Raw genomic sequence first — 23,791 nt, 5'->3', positions numbered from 1 at the left:
ACATTTTTAAATATGTAAGAAGGACGAAGAAAACGGCCTAAACAGTAAAGGATTAAATTACCAATATACATAGCAGGGAGAAGGAAAGCTAGAAAGAAAACAAAATACAGTTAAACTTTTATGTTCATTTCATTTTTATTTAGAAGTTTTTGATTTTGACTATTTTTTTTAATTTTGAGTATTTAAATGGTACTTTATGAATAAAGAATTTGGAAATTCTTTATTCATAAAATTGGAAGACTTCTGGATAAATATATTCTGTTGCTTAGGCTTATTTTTTCATTCATATGTATATATATAGAGAGATATAGATAGATATATTTACTTATAAGAATTTTCTGCAGAGTAAGGTATTTTAGTCTTCGACCGAGGAGGCACATATTTTACATACATTACTAAGCCAAGTGACAGTGTTACATAATTAAAACTTTTTGTTGAAACAGAAAAATGTCTACACTTGGTTTTTATTTGAGTAGACATATAATTTTTCATTATGTATAACAAATGATAATAAATATTCTGCCCAATTAAAGGAAAGACAAAAAGTGGAAGGTGAGGTGCTTGGGAGAGGCAAGGTACTAAGTTTAAAAGAAAAAAGTCTTTGCTTTGTAGTCTGAGAAAGAAAGAAAAGGTATTTATTTTGGTGTCTTGTATAGTGAGTTAGGAGTGTACAAGAAATTAATAATTTTACATTTTAAAAATAATACCAGAATGATTTCACTTCCAGTGGAAATTTTCCTACTTTGCAAAACATTAAATAAATGTCAGACATTATTTCTCAGAAAAAAAGGGGTTTGCTTGTCTGGGGAAATGCTGCCCAATTTTTGAGGCCTTTTAGAATATTTCTGCTAAGACCTCAAAATACCCTATCTACCACCTTTGCTAAAAGATATTTCCTCTTGATATAAACATCTCTAGGAAGAAGATATAAATGCACGAATCCCATAGGGACCATGCTATAGAAATATCACCTGAAGTATACACATTCCTTAATTTTTGAAATAATGGGGAAAGTCCAATGTACTTTATTTAAAGATAATAAGGACTTTTTGAAATCAGTTCTGCTACTTGATTTTAAATACATGATTTGTATTATTATATATTTAAATTGTTTGCAGGAAAGGAATCATGACCTAGGAAATACTGAGTAATTTTTTCACAGTAGTAAATTCAGGGAAGGTTTTAGTAGTGTATATCAAAGTATAGATCAGTGGTTCCCAAACTTTTTTGGCCTACCATTCCCTTTCCAGAAAAAATATTACTTAGCCCCTGGAAATTAATTTTTAAAAATTTTAATAGCAATTAATAGGAAAGATAAATGTACCTGTGGCCATCACTGTTTCCCTGGATCGCTGCAGCACCCACCAGGGGGCAGTAATGCCCACTTTTGGCATCACTGGTATAGAGCATTAATTAATATAAACCATTTGTCTAAAGAAGTACTTTTCTGAAGGCCAAGGCAATAGTAAACCTTTGGGGGTAGGATTGAATAGAGAGCCTTTGTCTCGAAGCACTGGGGAATAATGAAACAAACTGTTCCTTCCCCTATATTTCATTGCCTCCTAAATTCTTACCTGCTTTTTCTTCCAAAGTTCCTTTGCTCTTCCTTCACAGAACTTAGACCATATACAGTTGTTACATGATGGATGCTTATCAGAATAGATGAGTGTAGAAACAAAACTCAGATTACAAAGATATAGCCAATTGAATGTGTGTGGGCGCGTGTGGGCATGTATGCACATGTAAGAAACTGGAAAAAATAATAGTCTTTCTAGAAACTGGAATATAATACTGTGAAATATTACCTACCTTTAACTTTACATGCAGGTTTTCAAAAAGTAATCTAAGTTTACTTAATTTCATAGCTTTTAGGGATTTTTTTTTTAAGCATTAAGAGATGGTAGTATATTAGTAGTAATAGGAAAAATTAAGTTTATTCATATTTCTGGAATTTTGACCACTCAAATCATTTAAAAAATTATTAAATATACCCATGTATACTATTTAACTAGTCACTATATTAAATCTAATAGTGATTCAGAACTTAGTAAATTGTAAATTTTTATACCTTATTTATGAGCATGGTATGAAAAGATTTAGAAAGAAAACAACATCGATATTAAAATATTGGTCTCAGAAGTAAAGATGAATTTGACTTACTGCAGTAAATTTGAAAGGTATTAAATTTTTCTTCTTTACAAGTAATTTGTATTTACTTAGTTTTATCTTAAACACTTGGGACATTGATATCATTATTTGCTCTGTTTGTACTATAATGTCTTTGAAGTATGACATTTTAGAATAGTGATCACCTTCTATAATGTGTATTTTGAATATAATTTCTTCCAGTTAAATATGTGCCTGTTTTTCAGATGTGGCTAGAATTACTTGGTAAAAATGTATTGTTACATTGATTTTTCTGGTTCTTTTTACTATTATATTTAAATTTGCTTTCAGTGTATAATTGCACATTTTTTTAAAGATCATGCTAATACTATAATTTTCAGAGCAGAAAATTTAACAACATAACTTAGTTGACTATGCATCCCTATATTAACAAGTTAATAACAGTGTAGTAGTGGGGGAAATTGCAGATTATAATCTTAACTCAAGCATTGTATATTGTTTTTTTATTTAGATGACATGAGAATCATTACTATTAATATTAAATAGAATGATTAGAGAACTAAATTTGAAATCTCATTTTAAAAATTGGATTTTAAACTATATTTAGTGGTACATTATAGTTAATATGCAGTAGTTGTTTAGCTTAAGAACAATTTGGAGAAAATAAAAGATTGTAGAATTCTAGTCTTGCAACTTTAAAACTAAAAGTAATTTTAATAGTAATGAATAAGGGAAAGTGAAGCCAATAGATGTTAAGTGCTTTGTACAGGATCGTACTGCTAGTTAACAATAGATTCATAACAAGAACCTAAATTTCCTGGCTGTCATAGTGCAGAACCTTTCTTTTTATTTAATGCATGTTAATAATATGATCTGAATAAAAAGCAGGATTCTGTATCCTTAAGGAGACGATAATCTTATAGAAAGATGAGTCAAATACATTAATATGGCACCATATTCAATCCTGTTTAAGAAAGGTACAGAATACTTTCAAGAGATGGAAAGAACACATCTGAGAGTTTCAAGTAGTACTGGGTTTCAGGAACTGTGAAAAATAAACAGGGTTCTTTCTTTCAGATATCAGATTAGTAATATCAGATTAGTAAGGCTCCTAAACACATGAGTTTCATTTGAGGAAATGAATGTAAAATGTTTTAATACAATTTCAGTTTTAACAATTCTTTTGGATATGTGTTAGGAACTATTTTTAAATAACTTTAATGACATATCATTTTAAATACATACCCTTAAAATTAGTTACAGAGAACTTTTTTATCATAAAGTGATTTATAGTTCTAAGAATTCTTGGTAAAACAATCTGAAATTTAACATGAAGGGTTTTAATCAAGCTCCTTTCCATTTTCATCACAACACATCAACTAGGTTAAGATACATTTAATAATGCAAAAAAACATTACAGATGTGATATTCTTGGTGCATTAGAAAGATGTAATTAGAAGTTACTTAGCTTAATGGGAGATGAAAACTTAGCTTTTAAAATGTATTTATTTTGGCTTTACAATTGTATTTGTTATAGACATTTTGTAGTTCGTTAGCTTCTTTTTTATGGATGAGAAATGAAATAAGTTGTATTTCTATTATTTTATGCCTTAGTACTTAGATTTTCCCAATATTGTATTATTCTGTATGACTTTTCAGCATTTAAGAAGCGGTTTTGTTCTTTATAGCTGAACCAATAACGTTTCCATCTGGAGGAGGCAAGTCATTTATTATGGGTTCTGATGATGTTTTGTTAAGTGTACTGGGCCTTGGCGACCTTGCAGACTTGACGGTAACAAATGATGCAGACTATAGTTACGATGTAAGTGCAGTTTTATTTTAAACTTCTTAATGATTTAATAAAGGACTCTTCATTTTCAGAATGACTTCTACAAAGAAATGAATGTCAAGATACTTTAAAAAGACTAAGTTAAAATGACAATTCGTTTACTTGAAATACATATTTTTCACTTTAAAACTATTGAGTGTGTTGAATTTTTTTAGGCTGTGAATTTATTAGTTGAATTTGAAGTTTGGGATGAAATATGATAAAAGTAGTTATTGGAATAGTAAGCATTTAGTTATCTTTACAAGTGATAGCAAATGGTAATATAAATAGTCCCAGACAGCAGATAACTAAAACCTAATTTTTGCATTGTTACAAGCAGACTTACCTTAGCAGATTTGCTAAGGTGAGTGATAAAATTTAGTTTGCGTTCCCTGAAAACATAACAAATTAGACTCCTCTTGCATGCTAGAAGGAAAGCTTGCCTTAAACTTAATTTTATTATGAGTAGTCCACATGTAATTAAGAACTCTTGTGTCCGTCCAGACACACTCAGTAATAGTAGTATAGATTTCTATTAAATTAAGATTTCTTTTTCATTATGATCAACACTTCTCACTTCCATATTTAGATAGGATAAACTGGATATTATTTTTATTTTGAGAAATATTTCTGAAAGGCTTAAAGGATAAGCCATTCAATTTTAGTAAACATACAATTGCTTTATAAATGATTTGAAATTCCTGGAGATATGAGAATAGCAAATATTATAATTACCAGCATTATCATAGGATGAAAGTATATTCTATTGAATAAACTTGCTTTTGAGGAAAAGAATTGTAATATACCACTTTAAAGATAACATGGGGAAATGACAGGTATGGATTTTCTTCTGCCTTATAGAAGATCATTATTATTCTCAGTTGACAGTCATTCCAGATTTAGTTTTCAATTTAAATCTCCATTTGACTCAAATGCTTTTAAATTTTAAATAAAAGTTTTTCAAAATAAGAGTTCTTACATGGTCAACATTTGTATAAAACTTATTTTTAAATGTTTTGTACTATGCTTATTTAAAAAAAGTTTTTAAAGGATTTAAATGGCCCTAAATTATCATTATTCTTATTGATGATAGTTCAACTTTATCTTTTTTAGTTACCTGCCAATAAAGATGCCTTTCGAAAGACATGGAATCCCAAATATACACTACGTAGCCATTTTGATGGAGTACGGGCATTAGCTTTTCATCCTGTAGAGCCTGTGCTGGTTACAGCCTCTGAAGACCATACTCTAAAACTTTGGAACTTGCAAAAAACAGTCCCTGCCAAAAAGCAAGTATTTAAATGTTAGCTGACTTTGTAATTTGATTAGTAATTGATAGTTATTTCAGTATTCTTATATCCTTAATCTAATTTTATCTTCCTTTGTGATTCATGAATATAATGATTATAAAATTACTTAATTTCCTCTCTTTCTCCCCTTCTCCCCCTTTTTTTATTTCCTTTTTCAGGAGTGCCTCATTAGATGTAGAGCCTATCTACACATTTAGGGCCCACATGTAAGTCTTCCAGATTCAATATTCATATTGCAGAGCTTCTTTATTATCCATTTTTGCATCTTGTGTTTTCCTCATTGCTTAGCGGAGTACTTGTACAGAGTATAATTAAATGTTTGCCTAATTTGAATAAATCCCTAAGTATAGTATATTTCTGAGAAACTGCACTATATCAAGAGAGATTAGGTGGGTATTTGATTTCATTTGACTTTTGTGCAGAATGTTTTTAGTATACTCTCTAATTTTGAGAAAAATATTTGTTCCACCTGCACAGAAAAAATCATGGTGGACCCCCATTGAAAGTTTATCCAAGTTGCCTAGAAATTCACAGGTGACAAATCCATGAAAGAAACTAGCCATAAACCTTTTGCCTCAGCTGCATAAAATACTGATAATAGGTCATTTGGACTAGAGCTACTAATGAAGAGGAGCAAATTTTATCTTTAAGATATTAATGAAATATAGAATGGGAATTACAATTGAAATATGGTACAAAAGAGTATTATACCTTACTCAAAAGGAATAGGATAGACAAGAGAGTAGGGACAGAGTCTCAAAGTAGTTTTGTAGATTATGAAGATATAGTCATAGAGACAAGTTGAAGAAATACAGGAATGACAAAGGAAGGAGGAATAGTGGAGAGCATTTGGACAAAGATCAATGTAAATAAGAGTAGAAGTAAAAGTTGTTATGAGAGCATACTATAGATGACAATGGAAGAAAAAATGAGATGAACTTGGTAAATTGATATATACTTTTCATAGAGACAAAACACAGTAGTTGTGAAGGACTTCCATTACCTCTTTCTCTGTTAAAAGCATATTTCAAAGCTAAAGTTCTATTGGAGAAATGATTCCAAATGAAATGAAAATCTACAAAAACAAATCCCTTAAAGATGAAAATCACAAAAACAATTCCCTTAAAGATGAAGGATAATTGTTTAATGATTCTTATTGGAATACATAGGGAACTCAAAGATTTAAATTTTATATATATATGATTTTGGATGCAAGGGAAAAAATGGAAGAATGGCCTGGGTCTTATCTTAAAAGAATAGTATTGGGACTGCTAAAATTTGAAGCCAAGACTGGAAATACTTGAACTACCAAAAAAGGGTGCCTTTATTATTTAAATCATTCATAGGGGTGGGCAGAGTAGAAGATAAAAGAATGAGATTGGGGCATTTGTTAGAATCATTTGACTGATGACATGATGGAGAGAGAAGATAGAACTATTTAGCTTTTAAAATATTTTGTAATATACATAGAACCAGTATGGCTTTAGTGGAGATAGAGCTAGCCTAAGGCCAAGAAATACTGATTTGAGGTTTTTCCGGTCCATTCTGGTTTTGTGACACTAAGCTAGTCACCTACTGCCTCTTAGTGCTCTAGGCAACTTTCAAGATAGTAAATCACAGATAACATTCTCATATGGATTGGTAGAAAGAGTTTCCTAATCCAGAAGTTCTATACTACCAAAATCAGTCTACCCCTAAGCATATTCCTATAATTGGGTTCAAAAAATTAATTTTAAATTGTTAGATAGATGTGTCTAGAAAAATTTGTCAGAAGAAGATTGGGGTGAATTAAAGTAGTACCTCAAGAGTTGTTTTGATTTGCATTATTCGAATTATAAAAGATTTGGAACACTTTTTTTCTTGTGTTTGATTTCTTTATCTGAAAATTAGCCTGTTCATGTCCCTTGTCCATTTATCAATTGGGGAATGGCTTGGTTTTTTCTAAAACTGAATTTAGCTCCTTATATATTTTAGTAATTAGACCTTTGTATGAGTTTTTTGTTATAAATTTTTTCCCCATTTTGTTGCTCCCTTCTAATTTTGGTAGCATTGGTTTTGTTTGTACAAAACCTTTTTAGTTTAATGTAATCAAAATAATTTATTTTACGTTTTGTAATTTTTTCTAACTCTTGCTTGGTTTTAAAATCTTTTCTTTCCCAGAGATCTGACAAGTATACTATTCTGTGCTCACCTAATTAACTTAGTTTCCTTCTTTATATTCAAGTCATTCACCCATTCTGAAATAATACAAAAACAAAAAATGAGAATATTCATTAAGTTAGTTGATTAGTTGTTTAGGTAGGTTCTACTGTTTCACTAGAGATTACTGAAAATAGGCTTTTCTGCATAGTTTTTTATAACAAAACATTAATTCTGATTCTGACAATTTGCACTTTTTCTAACACAGTGCCCGTGAAATTTCATAATGCAGCATGCAAAATAAAATTGGTAACATGCAAAACATTTTTTTCTCTCTAGTGATTCTCTAGAATTATGACTTTTTGTGCTAACATTTTCAAAAACCCAGTCATTTCAGACAATATTCACTTATCAACACATATATCATAAATACCTTAAACCAAGTAAAATTCTTAAAAACATTTTGAAATCTGAATATTACCTTCCACTATATCAAATTGAGTGTAAAAGTGTTCCCTCCATACTGTACTGCAGTAAACGTCTTTCTACCTTGGCCATCCTCTGAAAGCCAAGGGAGAGTTTGTTGTTGGAAACTTCACAGCTGGTAGATGGTGTTGTAAATCACAGAGAACCCACCAGCTTGAAAAAATCTCTCAGCACCATTTGAGATCCTAAAGAATCTTGAAATATGATAGTATAGCAGAGACAAATTGACATTTAACTATGGGGCTGCCATCGATAATGTAATCAACAATCTTGATGTCACTTGAAAGCTGCTTGATTATGCCAACAGTGGTTGTAGACATTTCTGCCTGGAGTTTATCTGACATTTTTATTTTTTCACTAAGCCATATCATTGACTTTGTACACTTTGGGCCTAGAACCCAAAGGACTTATGCTATTTTGGGGAGGATAATTTCAAAACAGAACTTGTGTTTTGAAGGCAAACAATGAAAATATGCAACAAGTGCATGGAGGAGACCAATAAAGCTCTTAGGATACCAGTTGTTCCACAAATCTATGGGCATTGTTCTTCTCATTTTTTCTCTACTGTGCATAACCACAAATGTGTACAGTTGCCAACACAAAAGTGAAAATGATATAAAATCATGCTGATCCTTGTTGTTGCAAAAGTTAAATTTGTGAATATTGAGGATTGACTATATATGCAATAGTAATGAAACATTAGGCTACATTTAGAGAAATGTGATTGTCATTCTTGTTGTCTAGGTAGACCATATTTAAGTTATAGTCATTTCTGGGTACCATATTTTAGGAAGAACATTGATAATCTAGAGCAGTAGTGTCAGACTCAAATGGAAATAGATCCCTGTGAACCATATACTGACTTCACACACCACAAATTAATATCTATACTGTCTTATGTTTTTTTATTTATTTCATTAGACATTTCCCATTTACATTTTTATCTGGTTCCAGTCAGCTGATCTAGAGAATGTACAGAGAAGTGGAACTAGAATGGTTAGAGCCCTTGGTAGAAGTAGAAAAAGTTCTCCAAGAGAAAGCCAATCTCTTCATGAGTTACCAACTCAAATTAAGAACACAGAACAGAATATAATGTCTGCTGAGTAGTTCAGTTTGGTTGGAGTATAGCCTGTGTGGAAATGTGTAATATGGGTACCAGGACAAGTTAGAGAGTACCAGATTGTTTAGGGCTCTGAAAGATTCTTTTTTTTTCTTTTCTTTTTTTTATTTAGAATATTTTCCCATAGTTTTATGATTAATGATTTCTTCGTCTATTCCCATCCCCACCCCTACCACCACCACCATTCCCAGTTCCCAGAGCTGACAGTTCTACTGGGTTATACATGTATCATTATTCAAGACCTATTTCCATGTTTTTCATATTTGCAGTAGAGTGATGAAAGATTGTTTTTAATATATGACTAGCTCTAGGAGCATATACCTAATCTGGCTACACTGTCTTTACAGATAATGAAACTGAGGCCAAGAAACAATAACTAACTTGTCTTTCAAATAGACACTGGGATTTAAATGTAGGTCCTGTCGATTACAGACCCATTGTGCTTTCCTCTGATATATTGTATTTTGATACAAAGTATTTTGATGATGATACGAAGGATGGATTGAAGGTAGAAGGAAATAGAATGGAATCAGGAGAACTTATGTTAGAATTTGAGTATTCATAGTAAATGCTTTCTAGGTTGCATAGAAATTATTCTTTAGGAGTGAGAGTTTCATTGACTTAATAAATGCACTGATAAGCAATCTTTTTCTCTTCCCTTTTTGTAGTGGACCTGTACTATCATTAGCTATTAGTTCTAATGGAGAACAGTGTTTTAGTGGTGGCATTGATGCAACTATTCAATGGTGGAATATGCCTAGTCCTAATGTGGATCCATACGATACATATGGTAAGCAATAGATACTATGATGTCAGCTAGTGCCTGCAGTTGTGAATATTTGGTTGTCTGCCATATTAGGAAGTTGTCATCCTTGCTTGATTCTGCCTCACATATATTTTTTTATTATTGATAAGAAACAAATTTTGGAGTACCTCTTGTTTGGGGTCTAGTTATTTAGCAGTGAACAACTTTCTACAAAGTCTGAAAAGTTGTAGACCACAACAACTTCTGCAAAGAAAGTAACTGTTTCTACGCTGGTTATTAAAGTGGGAAGGAAAAACTTCATTTTTGAAAACAAAGATGCTTAAGAAATATATGTTCAAAGAGCACTGAAGTAAATAAGAAAAAGCAAAAGGTAAAAGTACGATTCTCTAGTACCAGCACAACAAGTTTGGGATTTGCCTGACAATGGCCTGATTTACCTGAATGCAGATTCAAGCTTTTCTGTCACCAAGCAGATCATGATGGTAATATTGCAAACAAGCACATATTGTGCATTTGGACTTCTGATATAAATATTATTAACTATCTAACTGATTTCCTACTACTAAAGCAAAATGCTATAGTAATTTGGGAATATAGGTCCTTTTAAATGGAATTGGGGTGTTAATGCAAGATTTCTGATATGTTATCAATGAGTTCGTGGTGTTAGTGAATTGAGAAGATCCTTTTTACAAATAAATAAAAGATGTATTTTGTGCTATTATCATCTTAATAACTAATTTTACTTTCTTTCGTTTTATTCCCTTTACCTTTCTTCCCCAGAGCCAAACGTTCTAGCTGGCACATTAGTTGCTCATACAGATGCAGTCTGGGGTCTTGCCTATAGTGGCATAAAAAATCAGTTACTGTCTTGTTCAGCAGATGGCACTATTAGATTGTGGAATCCACCAGAAAAATTACCCTGCATTTGCACTTACAATGGAGACAAAGGTAAGCAAATTTTGCTTCAAACTCAAAAACAGAGTTTTAAAAAATGAGTTTAAGATGGAAAGGAGTTAAGTAGTTTTTTCTTCCTTAGCTTTTGACATCATAACTCAAGATGCTTATACTTAATGGTAAAAATATTAGAAAGTTTGTGTTGATGTTTTGACTGCTAGTTACCTTTTTTTTTTTTTTAACTAGAAAGATGCTGTCCCTTTGATCTTAAAGATATTGAGTAGCACATTTAACTTGGAAATTTAGATTTTGATTTCATTTATCATCTAGGGGAGTGGTGACAAACTCAAAAAGAAACAGGCTACTAATCTGTATGTAAGAATCCTTGTACTACATATGGACTTAACTTTAAATTTTAGTATCATCTATATTTCATTATGTTTTTATTTATTTTGTTAAATATTTCCCAGTTATATTTTAATCTGGTTGGGGAATGCACTTGGAAATTTTATCAATAATATTGGTTCTAAGATAGAAGAGTGGTAAGGGTTAGTCAATGGGGGTTAAGTGACTTGCCCAGTATCACACAGCTAGGAAGTGTCTGAGGCCAGATATGAACCTAGGACCTCCCGTCTCTAGGCCTGGCTCTCAATCTACTGAGCCACCCAACTGCTCCCAAGAAAGCATTTTTTAAATATCTTCTATGTTATAGGCTCTGTGCTAAGAGCTGGGGTATAAAGAAAGGCAAAAAATAAGGTCTCTTCTCTCAAGGAGCTCACAGGCTAATCATTTAAAGGATCCTTCTTTCAAAACAAGCTCTAAATAGTTCATATTACAATAACTTGATTTTACTTTCACTAGCACTTTTTTTATCTCTCAAGTTGAGAGAGGTGGCTTGGTTTGGTAGATTAAGTGTTCAAATGCTGGATTCAAGCCCTTTATTCTGGCTATGTGTAAATTACTTGCCCAGGACCACCACACAGTTTTGCACCCAGGAGCTCTTATTTCCAAGCTTGATACTCTGCCTTTTTACTACCTACCATGCCCTTCTAAGACTTTAACTCACAGAGAAAGTGCTGAACTGCATTGGTTGAAGGAGTTTCCTCATCAGAGAACACCCCCTGTGATCAGTACATAATGAGTCTCATTCCTCTAATTGTCTATCACTTTATCACTTATTTTATAGGTATTCATTAAAAAGCAATACAAAACTATTTACTACCCTGAATAACTTCAAATGAAGCATATCTGCTTTATTTTGCAAATGCAGCTGTGTTTCAAGTATATCTTGGGTAATTTTTTAAGCTTTCCCCTATTTTTTTTTTTTAAATAAACCCTTACCTTCCATCTTAGAATCAATCCTGGGTATTGGTTCTTAGGCAGAAGAGCGGTAAGGGGTAGGCAATGGGGGTTAAGTGACTTGCCCAGGGTCACACAGCTAGGAAGTGTCTGAAGCCAGATTTGAAACCAGGATCTCCCTTCTGTAGGTCTGGCTCTCAGTCCACTGAGCCACTCAGCTACTGAGCCACTCAGCTGCTGCCCCCCCCCCCCCCTTTCCCTATTTTTGCATCAGTTACCTGGGGGAGTAGGGTGTGTGTGTGGGTGTGGGGTTGTCTTGCATGATTCTAAGAATTACCCAATTCCTTAATAGTGTTATGTAGTGTTATGTAGAATTGTCTTTCCCCTAAAGAGCAAAGATTTCATAATGATTATTTGTTGTCACATTGATACATTCTTATTTCTCCTTTTTTAGAGCATGGAATACCTACATCTGTTGACTTCATAGGTTGTGATCCTGCTCATATGGTGACCTCTTTCAACACTGGCAATACAGTCATTTATGATTTAGAAACATCACAGTCATTGTTGATGCTTTCATCACAGGTAGATTCTGGTAAGTTTGCTTAAATATCTTGACTGTTCTTTTGTCAATCATTTTCTACTATCTCTTCCTGTCCTGCATTTGCAGAGGAGGCAGGAGAGTACAATGAGAAGGTGGATATTTAGCTCTCTCCTTAGGAGAAAAACATTAAACAAAACCAACTTAATACAGAATGAGTGTCTGAATTGTAGTCCTGATTCTCCACTGAAAGAAGCTGGAATTGGGACATTGTTTTATCATTTCTTTTCAGAGTCAAGATTGGTCACTATAATTACTTGGAAGTTAGCTTCCTTTTAATGTACTTGCACATTTATGATATTAAAGTTATTATGTATTCTTTTCCTGGTTCTGCTTGATTTGTTCTGCTTATTTATTTCTCTTCCTACCAGTTTTGCCATTTCTTTAAATTTTTATTATTTGTTTATTGTTATTGCTGTTTATTATAGTGCTATATAATGTTCCATTCTTTGAACATAGCAGGTTTTTCTTTTCTTTTTTTTTAATATAACAAGTACTGCTATGAGGGGTCATTGAGTCAAAGGGTGTGAATAGTTTTTAGTGACCTTTCTCTGGTAATTCTGTATTAATAGTGAAAACAGTGCATTATTGTGCAATAGAACCACTTATCTGTGAGGCATACATTCCAAGACCTCCTATGGATGGCTGAAACCACAGATATAAGCAAACACACCTACTTGACCTCATATGTAATGTAATTTTTGTACATATATATATATTTTTAATAAAGTTTAATTGATGAATTAAACACACTGTATGACATTACCAACAATAAATATGGTAATAATGATGTATATTCTTCCTTATTATAAAGTCTCATCCCCTTCCCCCCACCCCGCATCTGCCTGAAAACTACAGAAAGTTGTCACTTTAACTTTTAACATCTATGTTAGCTTTACTGTATGGTAGTGTACTCTTTCCTTGCTATTGCCCCTTACCTTGATCAACTGCCCTCACCAACCCCACCCCTGCCCTCACCCCTCCAGAAAAACTTTACCAAAAAAATCTACCAATTGAAAGCAGAACAACTGGTGTTTGCAGAGAGAGACTGCCATCATGGTTGGACTGTTGCCACAGGCAGACAATCATGGGTAATTTAAATAGCAGAAAATAAAACTTTGTATAGGAGCTGAAACTTAATCTTTTTTTTTTTTTTACAACCATTACAACATTGACTATCAGTTATCAACTTCAAATATGATAGATATGTCTGATCTCAGAATTGTTTTAATAGTCATTCCCTTAGCCATAGAGATTTGAACCAGTTTTTTCCATATGGTTGTCATAGATTGTGATATTTTGTTTGAAATCTATTCATAAGTTTTGAAGTGGTTCTCATATTTCCTTAAAAAAGATAATTGCAAAACCAAATCAAATGTTATTTAGAGCAGATCTTTCAGAATTATTTATATTTTGTTGCATCAAATCAGGTTATGTTCTGAAATCTTCATCGTAAATTGGTTTAATAAAGTTTCCTAAAGATAAGATGAAGTTGTTCTAGGATCAAGAACTAAATTCTTAGTAGCTTTTCTCAAACTAAATCCTGGACTTTACATTCTTTGTTCATGAGTTATTTGTCTTTTTCCTCCCCTTCATCTAATGAGTGTAGATTTAACTCTCTGCATGTGGGGATGTGATTTAGTCCATTGTTGAAACTATACTGAAGCCTTAGTAAAAATCTTTCAAGAGTTATGTACTGCTGATATAATGTTTAAGAATATAGGGTTCCCTATATTATCATATTGATACAACTGAGGAGGAGTTTTAAAAATAGCAATAATGAAATTTTAAAATCATACTATATATACATTTTTTCTGTTTATGGCCCTGAACTTACCAGTATCATATAGAACAATGGCTTCCAAACTTTTTTGGCCTACCACCCCCTTTCCAGAAAAAAATATTACTTAGCCCCCTGGAAATTAATTTTTTAAAAATTTTAATAGCAATTAATAGAAAAGATAAATGCACCTGTGGCCATCACCGTTCCCCTGGATTGCTGCAGCACCCACCATGGGGCGGTGGCACCCACTTTGGGAATCACTGATATAGAATCACAGTAGTACTTCTTTCTCAATGAACTGAATTTTGTTACTGCATATAGAAAATAGTTCATTTTTGTTCTTGGAATCAAAAGGATTGCATGACTGACTGAGGCTTAGAGGCTAAGTGATTTGCCCAATATCGCACACAGCTAGTAAAAAGGCGATTTCTTCTTCTGTAAAAGGAGACTAGTATGTGCACTATTTACCTCACAGGGTTACTATGAGGGTGCAATATAAAGAGGTGTAATATAAAATACTTCATTACTGTAAATTGCTTTATAAATATAATCAAGAATCAATAAAACAGGAATTTTTTTCCCACCCACAAGGTTAATTTTTATTGTTTGGGGTTGAAAAAACATCTCTAGCACACTACTTTCTTCTCATGATGACCTTTTGTAGCTTATAAAATTAAGTGAAATCTATAATTGTAACTGTGGTTTTAAAAAATCATTAGTAATAATTTGGTTTGTCTCTCATAAGTTATATTATATTGAGTTTTTTTCACTGATCTTGCATACTGATCTTAAACATAAAGGAATCCACCAACATACCCTATAATCTTAAATTTAATAGCTTCTTTATAAATGAGGAGTTTATAACAAGCCTTAAATAGCACCCCCAAATTTCGTGCTTAGGACTTAATGTTAAATAGAGACCATAACTTAATACTGTTTCCCAGTTTAATAGTTCAAACTGTGTAAGAGACTGTAATCTCTGTAATTAGTATTAGCTATTAGTAGTAAAGAAAACTAACTCTGGTTTGCTATTTTACCCCCATCTAGGCTTACAATCAAATAATCATATTAACAGGGTAGTAAGCCATCCCACACTTCCTGTTACAATTACTGCTCATGAAGATAGACACATCAAGTTTTTTGACAATAAAACGGGTAAGTAAATTGGTATTGTCATTTTCATTATGAGGATATTTATATTTTGTTTTACCTTATTTCCTTTGGAATTATTATTTTCAAAATTATTTCCTTGCATGAGTCAGTAATCTGGGAATCTTTACTTTTTATTTGTCATGTTATGGTTTTAACAGTTTTTCTGCCTCAAAATAGATAGCTTAAGTCATATTAATATTATCTTCCTGCTAAAAGTAGGGGAAGTTGATGATACATATCTTAAAATCTTAGGTCTTAAAATCCTAGGAAACACCCCCTTGAAATTAAGAGGAAAAAATAAGCCAAATAAATGGAAATTAAAATGATTTTGTTCTTTAAATTCTTAAATTCACATATCTCTATTGTGATGACTGATAACTTTTAATGACCTTAATGTCCTTTATCATTAATGAATGATTGCCATTATTTTAAATTCATAACACAATTGTGTTCATATAGCTTTTGTTGGCATATTATTTCTTCAAAGTAATTATATATGATAAACATGATAATACTTAACCAGAAAACTTCATTCCCTTATTATCCTGCTAGTTAACTTGTTAAGTAATAAAACACATTTCTATAATGCTTTTAAGATTTAGGCATCCCTTAATGCAAGGCTAAGCCTGGAATGCTTGCTGCAGGTCAGTGCAGGGATGAGATATTAGTTTCTTAGGAGCAGCCTTAGTATTTGAGCAATTACAGCATCATTAGGACTGGGGAAAATGTGAATCAGTTGCAATGCAATCCCTAACTTCAGTAAAGAGTGACAAGTCACAACAAAGATTGCCATTCCCCACTTAGAAGGGTATTTTGGTTTATACTAACTTCCAATTTTCTCATTAATCCTAAGCAATTAGTACTAAAATGTTCATTAGATTCATTTTTACAGTATCTTAAATTGGAGCCTGAGAATTCAGCAAGTTTCTTTAGTTCTCCCCTCCCCATCTCTCCTCCTCTTCCCTTCCCCTTCTTTTTTTAAACCTTTACCATCTCTCATAGGATAAATTTTATAATTTTTTAAAATAAGTTTTAGTTCCAGGTCAGAAGAATGGTAAGAATTAAGCAGTTGGGGTTAAGTGACTTGTCCAGGATCCCACAGCTAGGACGTTTTTGAGGTCATATTTGAACATAGAACCTCTCATCTCCAAACTGAATAATCCACTGAACCTACTTAACTTGCCTAAACTTATATTTCAATATTTTTATTTCTGTAGTATTTGTTTCCTTGTTATCCTATTTTTTTTTATTTTATGCATCTAAACAACTTTTAATTAGTTAATTTATTTGTTTAGGCTATTTCCCATGGTTACACGATTTATGAATGATCTTTTAACACCAAAACACCAGCCATGTCCCCTTTGAACCACACAATCGATCCTTTATATTTTTTTCTGCGTTTCTGCTCCCACAGTTCTTTCTCTGGATGTGGATAGCTTTCCTTTCTCATAAGTTCTTCTGGATTGTCCTGTATCATTGCATTGCTGCTAGTAAAAAGTCTATTACATTTGATTGTGTCACAGTGTATCAGTCTCTGTGTACAAAGTTCTCTTGGTTCTTCTCCCTTCGCTCTGCACCAATTTCTAGAGGTCTTTCCAGTTCATCATTCCTTTCAGCACAATAGTATTCCGTCACCATCATATACCACAATTTGCTCAGTCAGCCCCCAATCGATGGACACCCCCTCATTTTCCAATAGTTACCACAAATAGTGTGAGTATAAATATTTTTGTACACGTGTTTTTCCCTATTATCTCTTTGGGTACAAACCCAGCAGTAGTATGGCTGGACATTAAAAACATTTTGACAGGGGGTCTATGGAGTTACCTGAATGCCAAAGTGGGTCTATGACTTAGTGCTCTAGGATAGCCTTTGTTTGCCTCCTAGTAGAATAATTAACTTGATGAGTCTTGAATTTATATAGGAAGATACATCTATTAAGCAAATGCTTTTTCCAGGCTATGTGTAATCACTTATGCAAAAAGTGTTCTCTGCTGAATTTTATGTAGAATCATTTTGTTGTCAGTTGTGTTTTCATTGTCTTCTAAATATTGCTAGTTCGTTTTGCACAATTGGTTATTTGAGGCTACTTAATAACAATTCTATATTCTCTTATGTGAAATCATTGTGAAACCATATGTTTAAAAATAAGTACCGCCTCTTCCCCCCATTTTTAAGAGTGAATAACTAGGAGAAATTTGACATTTTTTATTATGTTTCATATAGGTAAAATGATCCATTCTATGGTTGCTCATTTGGATGCTGTTACAAGTCTAGCAGTAGATCCTAATGGCATCTATTTGATGTCTGGAAGTAAGTTTTAATATAAGTCATAATTTCTGAGTGTTACATGCTAGTTGTACTTCTGTTGCAGAGCCCAATTAATTGTTCCCTTTTTCTATAGGTCATGACTGTTCCATTAGATTGTGGAATTTAGACAGCAAGACATGTGTGCAAGAAATAACAGCTCATAGGAAGAAATTGGATGAATCCATTTATGATGTAGCTTTCCATCCATCAAAAGCATATATTGCCAGTGCAGGAGCTGATGCCCTTGCCAAAGTATTTGTGTGACATAACAAATATCTGCAACATAATAGCAGGTCTTCTTGGACAGAAAGAGGGAATGCATCACTGCCATCAATAAGGTTACTGATAAGACACTACGTATGATCTGCCTAGGCAAATGCTATTTGGGGGCAGGTATAAATCGGTGAAAATCACCACATCTTGAATAATGTCAGGCTCATTCATTTAACTGTAATTACTGTATTTTGTGGGGGCAAAAAAGGAAACCAGTATTCATAGCCGCTACTGGATATGAACTGAGCATATGTCTGTTCATTAGGTGTCTAAGCCAATGTGGAGTCTGATCTTACAAAAAGACTTATTTTGGACTCTGTGTGCTGCCTTAGGGTTAGGATGTGGTGCTCTTGTGGGGGGAAGTGAGCTCCAAGAGTAGCTTTCTTTTCATCTCTTAGTGATCTTCTCTGTTTATCAGTTGAATGCCACAGATTCCCTTTTAAATTTATTTTGCTTTAAAGAAAAGGAAATTTAACTTAAAATATTTTAGCATTAGTTGCACAAAATGTTTGGATAAAATTCTAGTTTTTATAAGTCTTTTTATATATTTAGCCTGTCACAACAGTGCTCAAGATTGTATTGATGATGTTTTTTCTGCATTATAGAACCCTAAAACACAGAGATCTCACTGACCCGCTGCCGTGTAACCACTCTTCCCTTCTTTTGCCTAATAAGCTCAGCTAAGTCCTTCCATAAGGATGCTAATTCATCATCACCACATAACTGTCTTCATAAATAAAGGACTGTAAAGAAAGATGTGTTAAAATGAAACACTGGGGTTTACCACCCCCTATGAACTCTTTAAAATAAAAAAATTTAAAAAAGATAAAAACAAAAAACTAATCTTGGCATCCTATCACTATGTGATATTTTGTACATCTTACTGTATTTACAAGTTTATTTATCAAGGATTACCCATCTTACTCTAATGGCCTATTGTTATTTATTTCACTTTTTGTTGGTCTTTATATCCTTTATGTATGTGCTAATAAAGGGCCCTGTATATCTATTATGGCATTCTTTGAACAGTCTAAAATAGACTAAAAATGAATAATTTCATAGTTTAATTTGCAAACCAAGTTATTTTTCTCCCGTTACATATCTCAGTTTACCATATTTCCAGGAAAGCTATCTTGTTTTAAAAATATTTGGAGTGAAAATGTTATATTTGCATTACAAATAGGACACAAAAGTAGTTGAATCAGGATTCAGAAATCTGCTGTGTTTGGACTAGTTATCCCTGTTTTTATTTTTTCAGATGTGCTTAATTTTACAGTGTAACTAAAAGATTTTGTTTGTGTAATGCATGATTAAGACAATAAAGTATTTTTTCTAGTCTTCCACAAAACTTTTCTGATCAGTTTGCGAGTTTTGATGAGTTTTGTAAGGTTTTTGTTTTACAAACTATGAATCAGCAAATTTTTAAGATTGTACCACATAGCAAAAGTACAGCTGTTGAAAAATAATGTATATAAAATGCATATAATAAATAATAAATGGTGTACCTGTATGTTACTGTTGGCTACATTATTTTGTGTTGAAGAGCAATAAAGTGTAATACTTTATTCTTAGTCATTGAACTAGAGAATTTTTTAGATTCTTTCATTTTTCTGCTGCTTCAACAGCCCTTGCATTTTTCAATTTATGCTTGTTTATCAGTGTTTATAAAAATATTATTCTTTAACAGTGCAGTTGACACCATTTTTAAGAATAACTTTCGAGAGGTTTCATCTAAGTTGGATTTTCTCTTGGAAATCATTCAGTTGAATTTTGGCAGTTTGTACCAACTTTGAAATTATACTAGGTCCATTGAACCACCATTATTTTCATTTAGATGGCTTTGAAAACCAATTTAAAAACTTACAAGTTCCCCTTTCTCCCTTTTCCTTTTTCCCACCTCACAAAAGATGATTCAAAACAGTAATGGTTCTCTTCTTCCTCACCCCCAACTTCAATTCAGCTTGTCCTAATTTCTGAAAAAACCATCATGGCTCAAAATGAATTTTAGATCATCCCCAATCTATGATTTTTTTGTATCAGTCATCTGGATTACCAGATTTATTTTCCCATAGAAACAATGTTATAAATAATATTTAGTTCCCCAACTAACTTAAAAAAAACACCTTATAAAGTTAACTCAAATAGTAATAGTGCTATAAAATGCTACTTCTACCCACGATAATGTTTCTCAAAGCAAATATTTTCAGAATCACAACTTGGGGCATCCACCTTAACAAGAGCACATCTGTGACATATCAGGATTTAATTGCTGCTACCACTTTCTATTACTTTTTACCAGAGACTTCTCTCCTTGCCTCACAACAAATGCTATCTCAGCTTTTTTTCACAGTGCTCCTGTAAGCAAGGGTGCAAAGCATTTTTCACTACATGGGAGTAAAAACAATTCCTTTCTATTGCTCCTTGCCACAATTGGCTGATATAGCTGTTCCCCAGACCCTTTTTTGGCTTCAGCTTAGGATAGAGGGCAATGAAAGACTACTTGCTGCTTGTATTCTCTATAAAGATTTTGATGTGGCAAAAAAGCTATTCTTAAAAGTGGTGTCCAATGTAGTGTCTTATGATTCATCTAGTTTGACAATGGAAAGAACTACCTGTCTTTTTCTTAAGAACTTAAATGTAATATAGGTGAAATAACATGTGGATCACAACATTTCACTCAAAATAATGTAATAATATTTAGCTTTTTTTAAAAAATCATGTATGGAAATGTGCATTAAAAACATCATAAACTTTGCAGAGCACTGCGCCCTCTATCGTTGAGGTCAAAGTCCATATCTGAGTAACTACTAAACTATGACACTATTTTCATAAATTAAAAAACTTAAATGTGTAAAACTTAGTGTATTGGCTTATATTTCTGTAATTATTACCTGGGTTGTAGTAGGTTTTTCTTGCTATGGTATTAAATTTGAGAGGGAGACAAAGGTATCAAAAATGAAATGTATTCATTTTACTTGGGAGCTTTGCTTTATGATTTGTAGAAAGTTAGCAAGTAGCTTAAATTATAAATATTGTTTATGGATGTATAGGGACAAGGTGGTGCATTTAATTTTCTAAAGTAATAGAGATGTTGAAATTTCTTTTTTATTTAGTCATGTTCTTTTTTTGCCTTGAGTTCATTCTCCCAATAGACTCTAAAAGGAAAAAATAGCCTTTTTTCTGTTACATTCAATACTATGTACTGGTTCAAAGGCAGAAGTGGTAAGGGTGGGCAATGAGGGTTAAATGACTTGCTCAGTGTCCCACAGTTAGGAAGTATCTGAGGCCAGATTTGAACCTTGCACCTCCCATCTCGGCCTGACTCTCAATCCACTGGGCCACCTCACTGCCCCCCTTTATGTCACATTTTTTTAATGGTTTAAGGATTATTACAAATGCTTGTTTATAGATAGTAAAGTTTGACTCTATGGAGCAGGCCATATGCTAGGAATTCTGATTTTAGTTTATGTGACCACTAATGTTTGCCTCTTTAGAGTTTTAAGCCAGTATAAAGGTTTTTTTAAAAAAAAAAAAAGCTCCACCCCACAAGTAATCAACTGAGTAACCAATACCTGTCACTTCCTCCCTTGAGATTTTTACAATTTTGTCATTTGGAAGAGAGGCAGCATGAGAGTGCTGTATATCTAGAGCTAGAGTCTTAAGCATTTTTGTGTTGTGCACAGGGCAGTCTGGTGTGACACCTTCATACACCTCAGAACAACTTTTTAAAAAGCATAAATAGAATGACAAAGAAAATCCATCATGTTGAAACTAGTTGGAAAGACTGGTTCCACGATATAAGCAGGAGAAATGATTACAGTAATATGTAGTTGTGTGATACTTGCAACAACTGCAATGTGAGAGGGAAAATGTCTAGTTTCTAATGGTGTTGGTCACCAGACCCTGCTAATACTACTGTTCTTTGCTGTCAATATTCATAATTGAAAGAAATCTTAAATTTTAGAAGTTAGTGAAAGTAGAGAGTCATTTCCCCTCATCCAGTTTAACAAACCCTGTGAAATCTGAATCTCAGGTTAAGAACTCCTGGTTTATAGGGCTGTCTTTGGAGTCAGGAATAGTTGGACTCAAATTCTATCTCTAAAACATACTAGTTACTGTGAGACCATGGACAAGTCATTTCGTTTAGGACCTCAAGACAGCTTGTTTGGATAAATTTTAGGTGAGTTGATATGCAGGTCCACCTTGATGAAATCAGTCAAGGACTAAGGAGAAGAAGAAGCGAGGGCAGCTGGGTGCTCAGTGGATTGAGAGCCATGCCCATAGATGGGAGGTCCTGGGTTCAAATATGGCCTCAGACACTTCCTAGCTGTGGGACTGTGGGCAAGTCACTTGACCCCCATTGCCCAGCCCTTACCACAGACTAGGTATTGATTTTAAGACAGAAGGTAAGGGTTTATTAAAATTTAGAAAGCAAAACAAAAACCCAGATCATGCCAAGCTTCCTTTCCTCCCTCCCCCTTTCCCTCTCTCTTTAAAGGTATGTTTTGTGTTCCAAGGAAAAAAGAGCACATTGTATTAAAGTTGTATTAAATTTTTAAAAATTCTCATTCCAGTAAGTGGAATAATCACATCTTTTAGATTTATCACATTGTCCACTCTGACCAAGTTGTTTTTAAAAAGGTGTTAGAGATTTCAGGCTTTCTTCTCCCTACTATCAAGAATACTTTCAATTATTGCTACAAGACTCGCTGGTTGGTGAGATTTTTGCTTTATTTTGGTCATAACTGGTTCAAAACTATTATATTGAAAGACCTTTCTATTTCTGTTAAGCTCTCCAGTTTTAGAGTGGTTTTGATAGTAAAGTTTACCTCAAGGTGAAAGGTAGCCGAAGGGTGAGAGAAAAGCCTGTTGCCTTAGAATTATATTTAACTGGGTGGAAAACAAGTGTACTAAATTTAATAAACTGGCAGCTTATTTCGTTTGTCCCCATTGGTTAGTCCCTGTTTAACCTTAATAAGTGAAGCAGCTTTGTAAGTGTCCATTTATGCAAAAATAATTGATATGCTAATTGCAGAGTGCTCTTCTCACTGAAGCAGGGCTTTTTGGGGTCACCTGTGTCTGTTAACCTATTGCTAGTTATCATAAATGTGTGTTTTTTTTAAACCCTTACTTTCTCTCTTAGAATCAATACTGTGTATTGGTTCCAAGGCAGAAGAGAGGTAAGGGCTAGGCAATGAGGGTTAAGTGACTTACCCAGGGTCACACAGCTAGGAAGTTTCAGATTTGAACCCAGGAACTCCCATCTCTAGGCCTGGCTCTCAATCCACTGAGCCATCCAGCTGCCCCCCGAGGTGTGTTTTAAAAATAACAAAGACGTTTTTCAGTAATATAGATTGGCCTTTTCCCCACATTATCTCAATTACTGACCATTTTTTCCCTCATCTTTCCACTATCCTTTCTCCAATCACTGAACAACCAAATAAGAGTGGAGTGTTAGGCAACTTGGAATAGTACAAACATTAAAAGTTTGGGTTTTTTTTTTTATTGCTCAGACATCCAAACAGTAATGTTTCATCCCTGTAGTTTCATTCTAAGTTAATTGCAGTATTTATGTATTTTTCCTATGAATTATCTTCAAGCAAAATGTTAACAATAGGAGTTTAAATCTTGCTTAACTTTGTCCTTTTTGGGGGTTACATTAGAGATTCTCATAGTAGCCCCATTTCATCTATACATGTAAAA

At 33.1% G+C, this 23,791-nt stretch overlaps 1 protein-coding gene across 3 annotated transcripts in view; it reads left to right on the top strand.

The window, feature by feature from the left end:
- Positions 1-19,598, top strand: part of STRN3 (striatin 3) — a 110,894-nt gene extending 91,296 nt beyond the window's left edge. For all 3 annotated transcript variants that reach the window (XM_044665056.1, XM_044665053.1, XM_044665055.1), the window contains 9 exons: positions 3,816-3,949; positions 5,069-5,244; positions 5,424-5,471; positions 9,679-9,800; positions 10,557-10,724; positions 12,424-12,564; positions 15,401-15,508; positions 17,732-17,818; positions 17,910-19,598. In XM_044665056.1, coding sequence (XP_044520991.1) covers positions 3,816-3,949; positions 5,069-5,244; positions 5,424-5,471; positions 9,679-9,800; positions 10,557-10,724; positions 12,424-12,564; positions 15,401-15,508; positions 17,732-17,818; positions 17,910-18,079 — 1,154 coding nt within the window. In that variant the 3' untranslated portion in view covers positions 18,080-19,598. The remainder of the gene's footprint in view (positions 1-3,815; positions 3,950-5,068; positions 5,245-5,423; positions 5,472-9,678; positions 9,801-10,556; positions 10,725-12,423; positions 12,565-15,400; positions 15,509-17,731; positions 17,819-17,909) is intronic.
- The last annotated feature ends 4,193 nt before the right edge of the window (positions 19,599-23,791 follow it).

This window comes from Gracilinanus agilis, chromosome 2 (assembly GCF_016433145.1).
Source record: "Gracilinanus agilis isolate LMUSP501 chromosome 2, AgileGrace, whole genome shotgun sequence".
NCBI classification, from domain to species: Eukaryota; Metazoa; Chordata; class Mammalia; order Didelphimorphia; family Didelphidae; genus Gracilinanus; species Gracilinanus agilis.
Note: the sequence above shows the minus strand (reverse complement) of the source record. Positions and strands in the feature narration are given on the sequence as shown.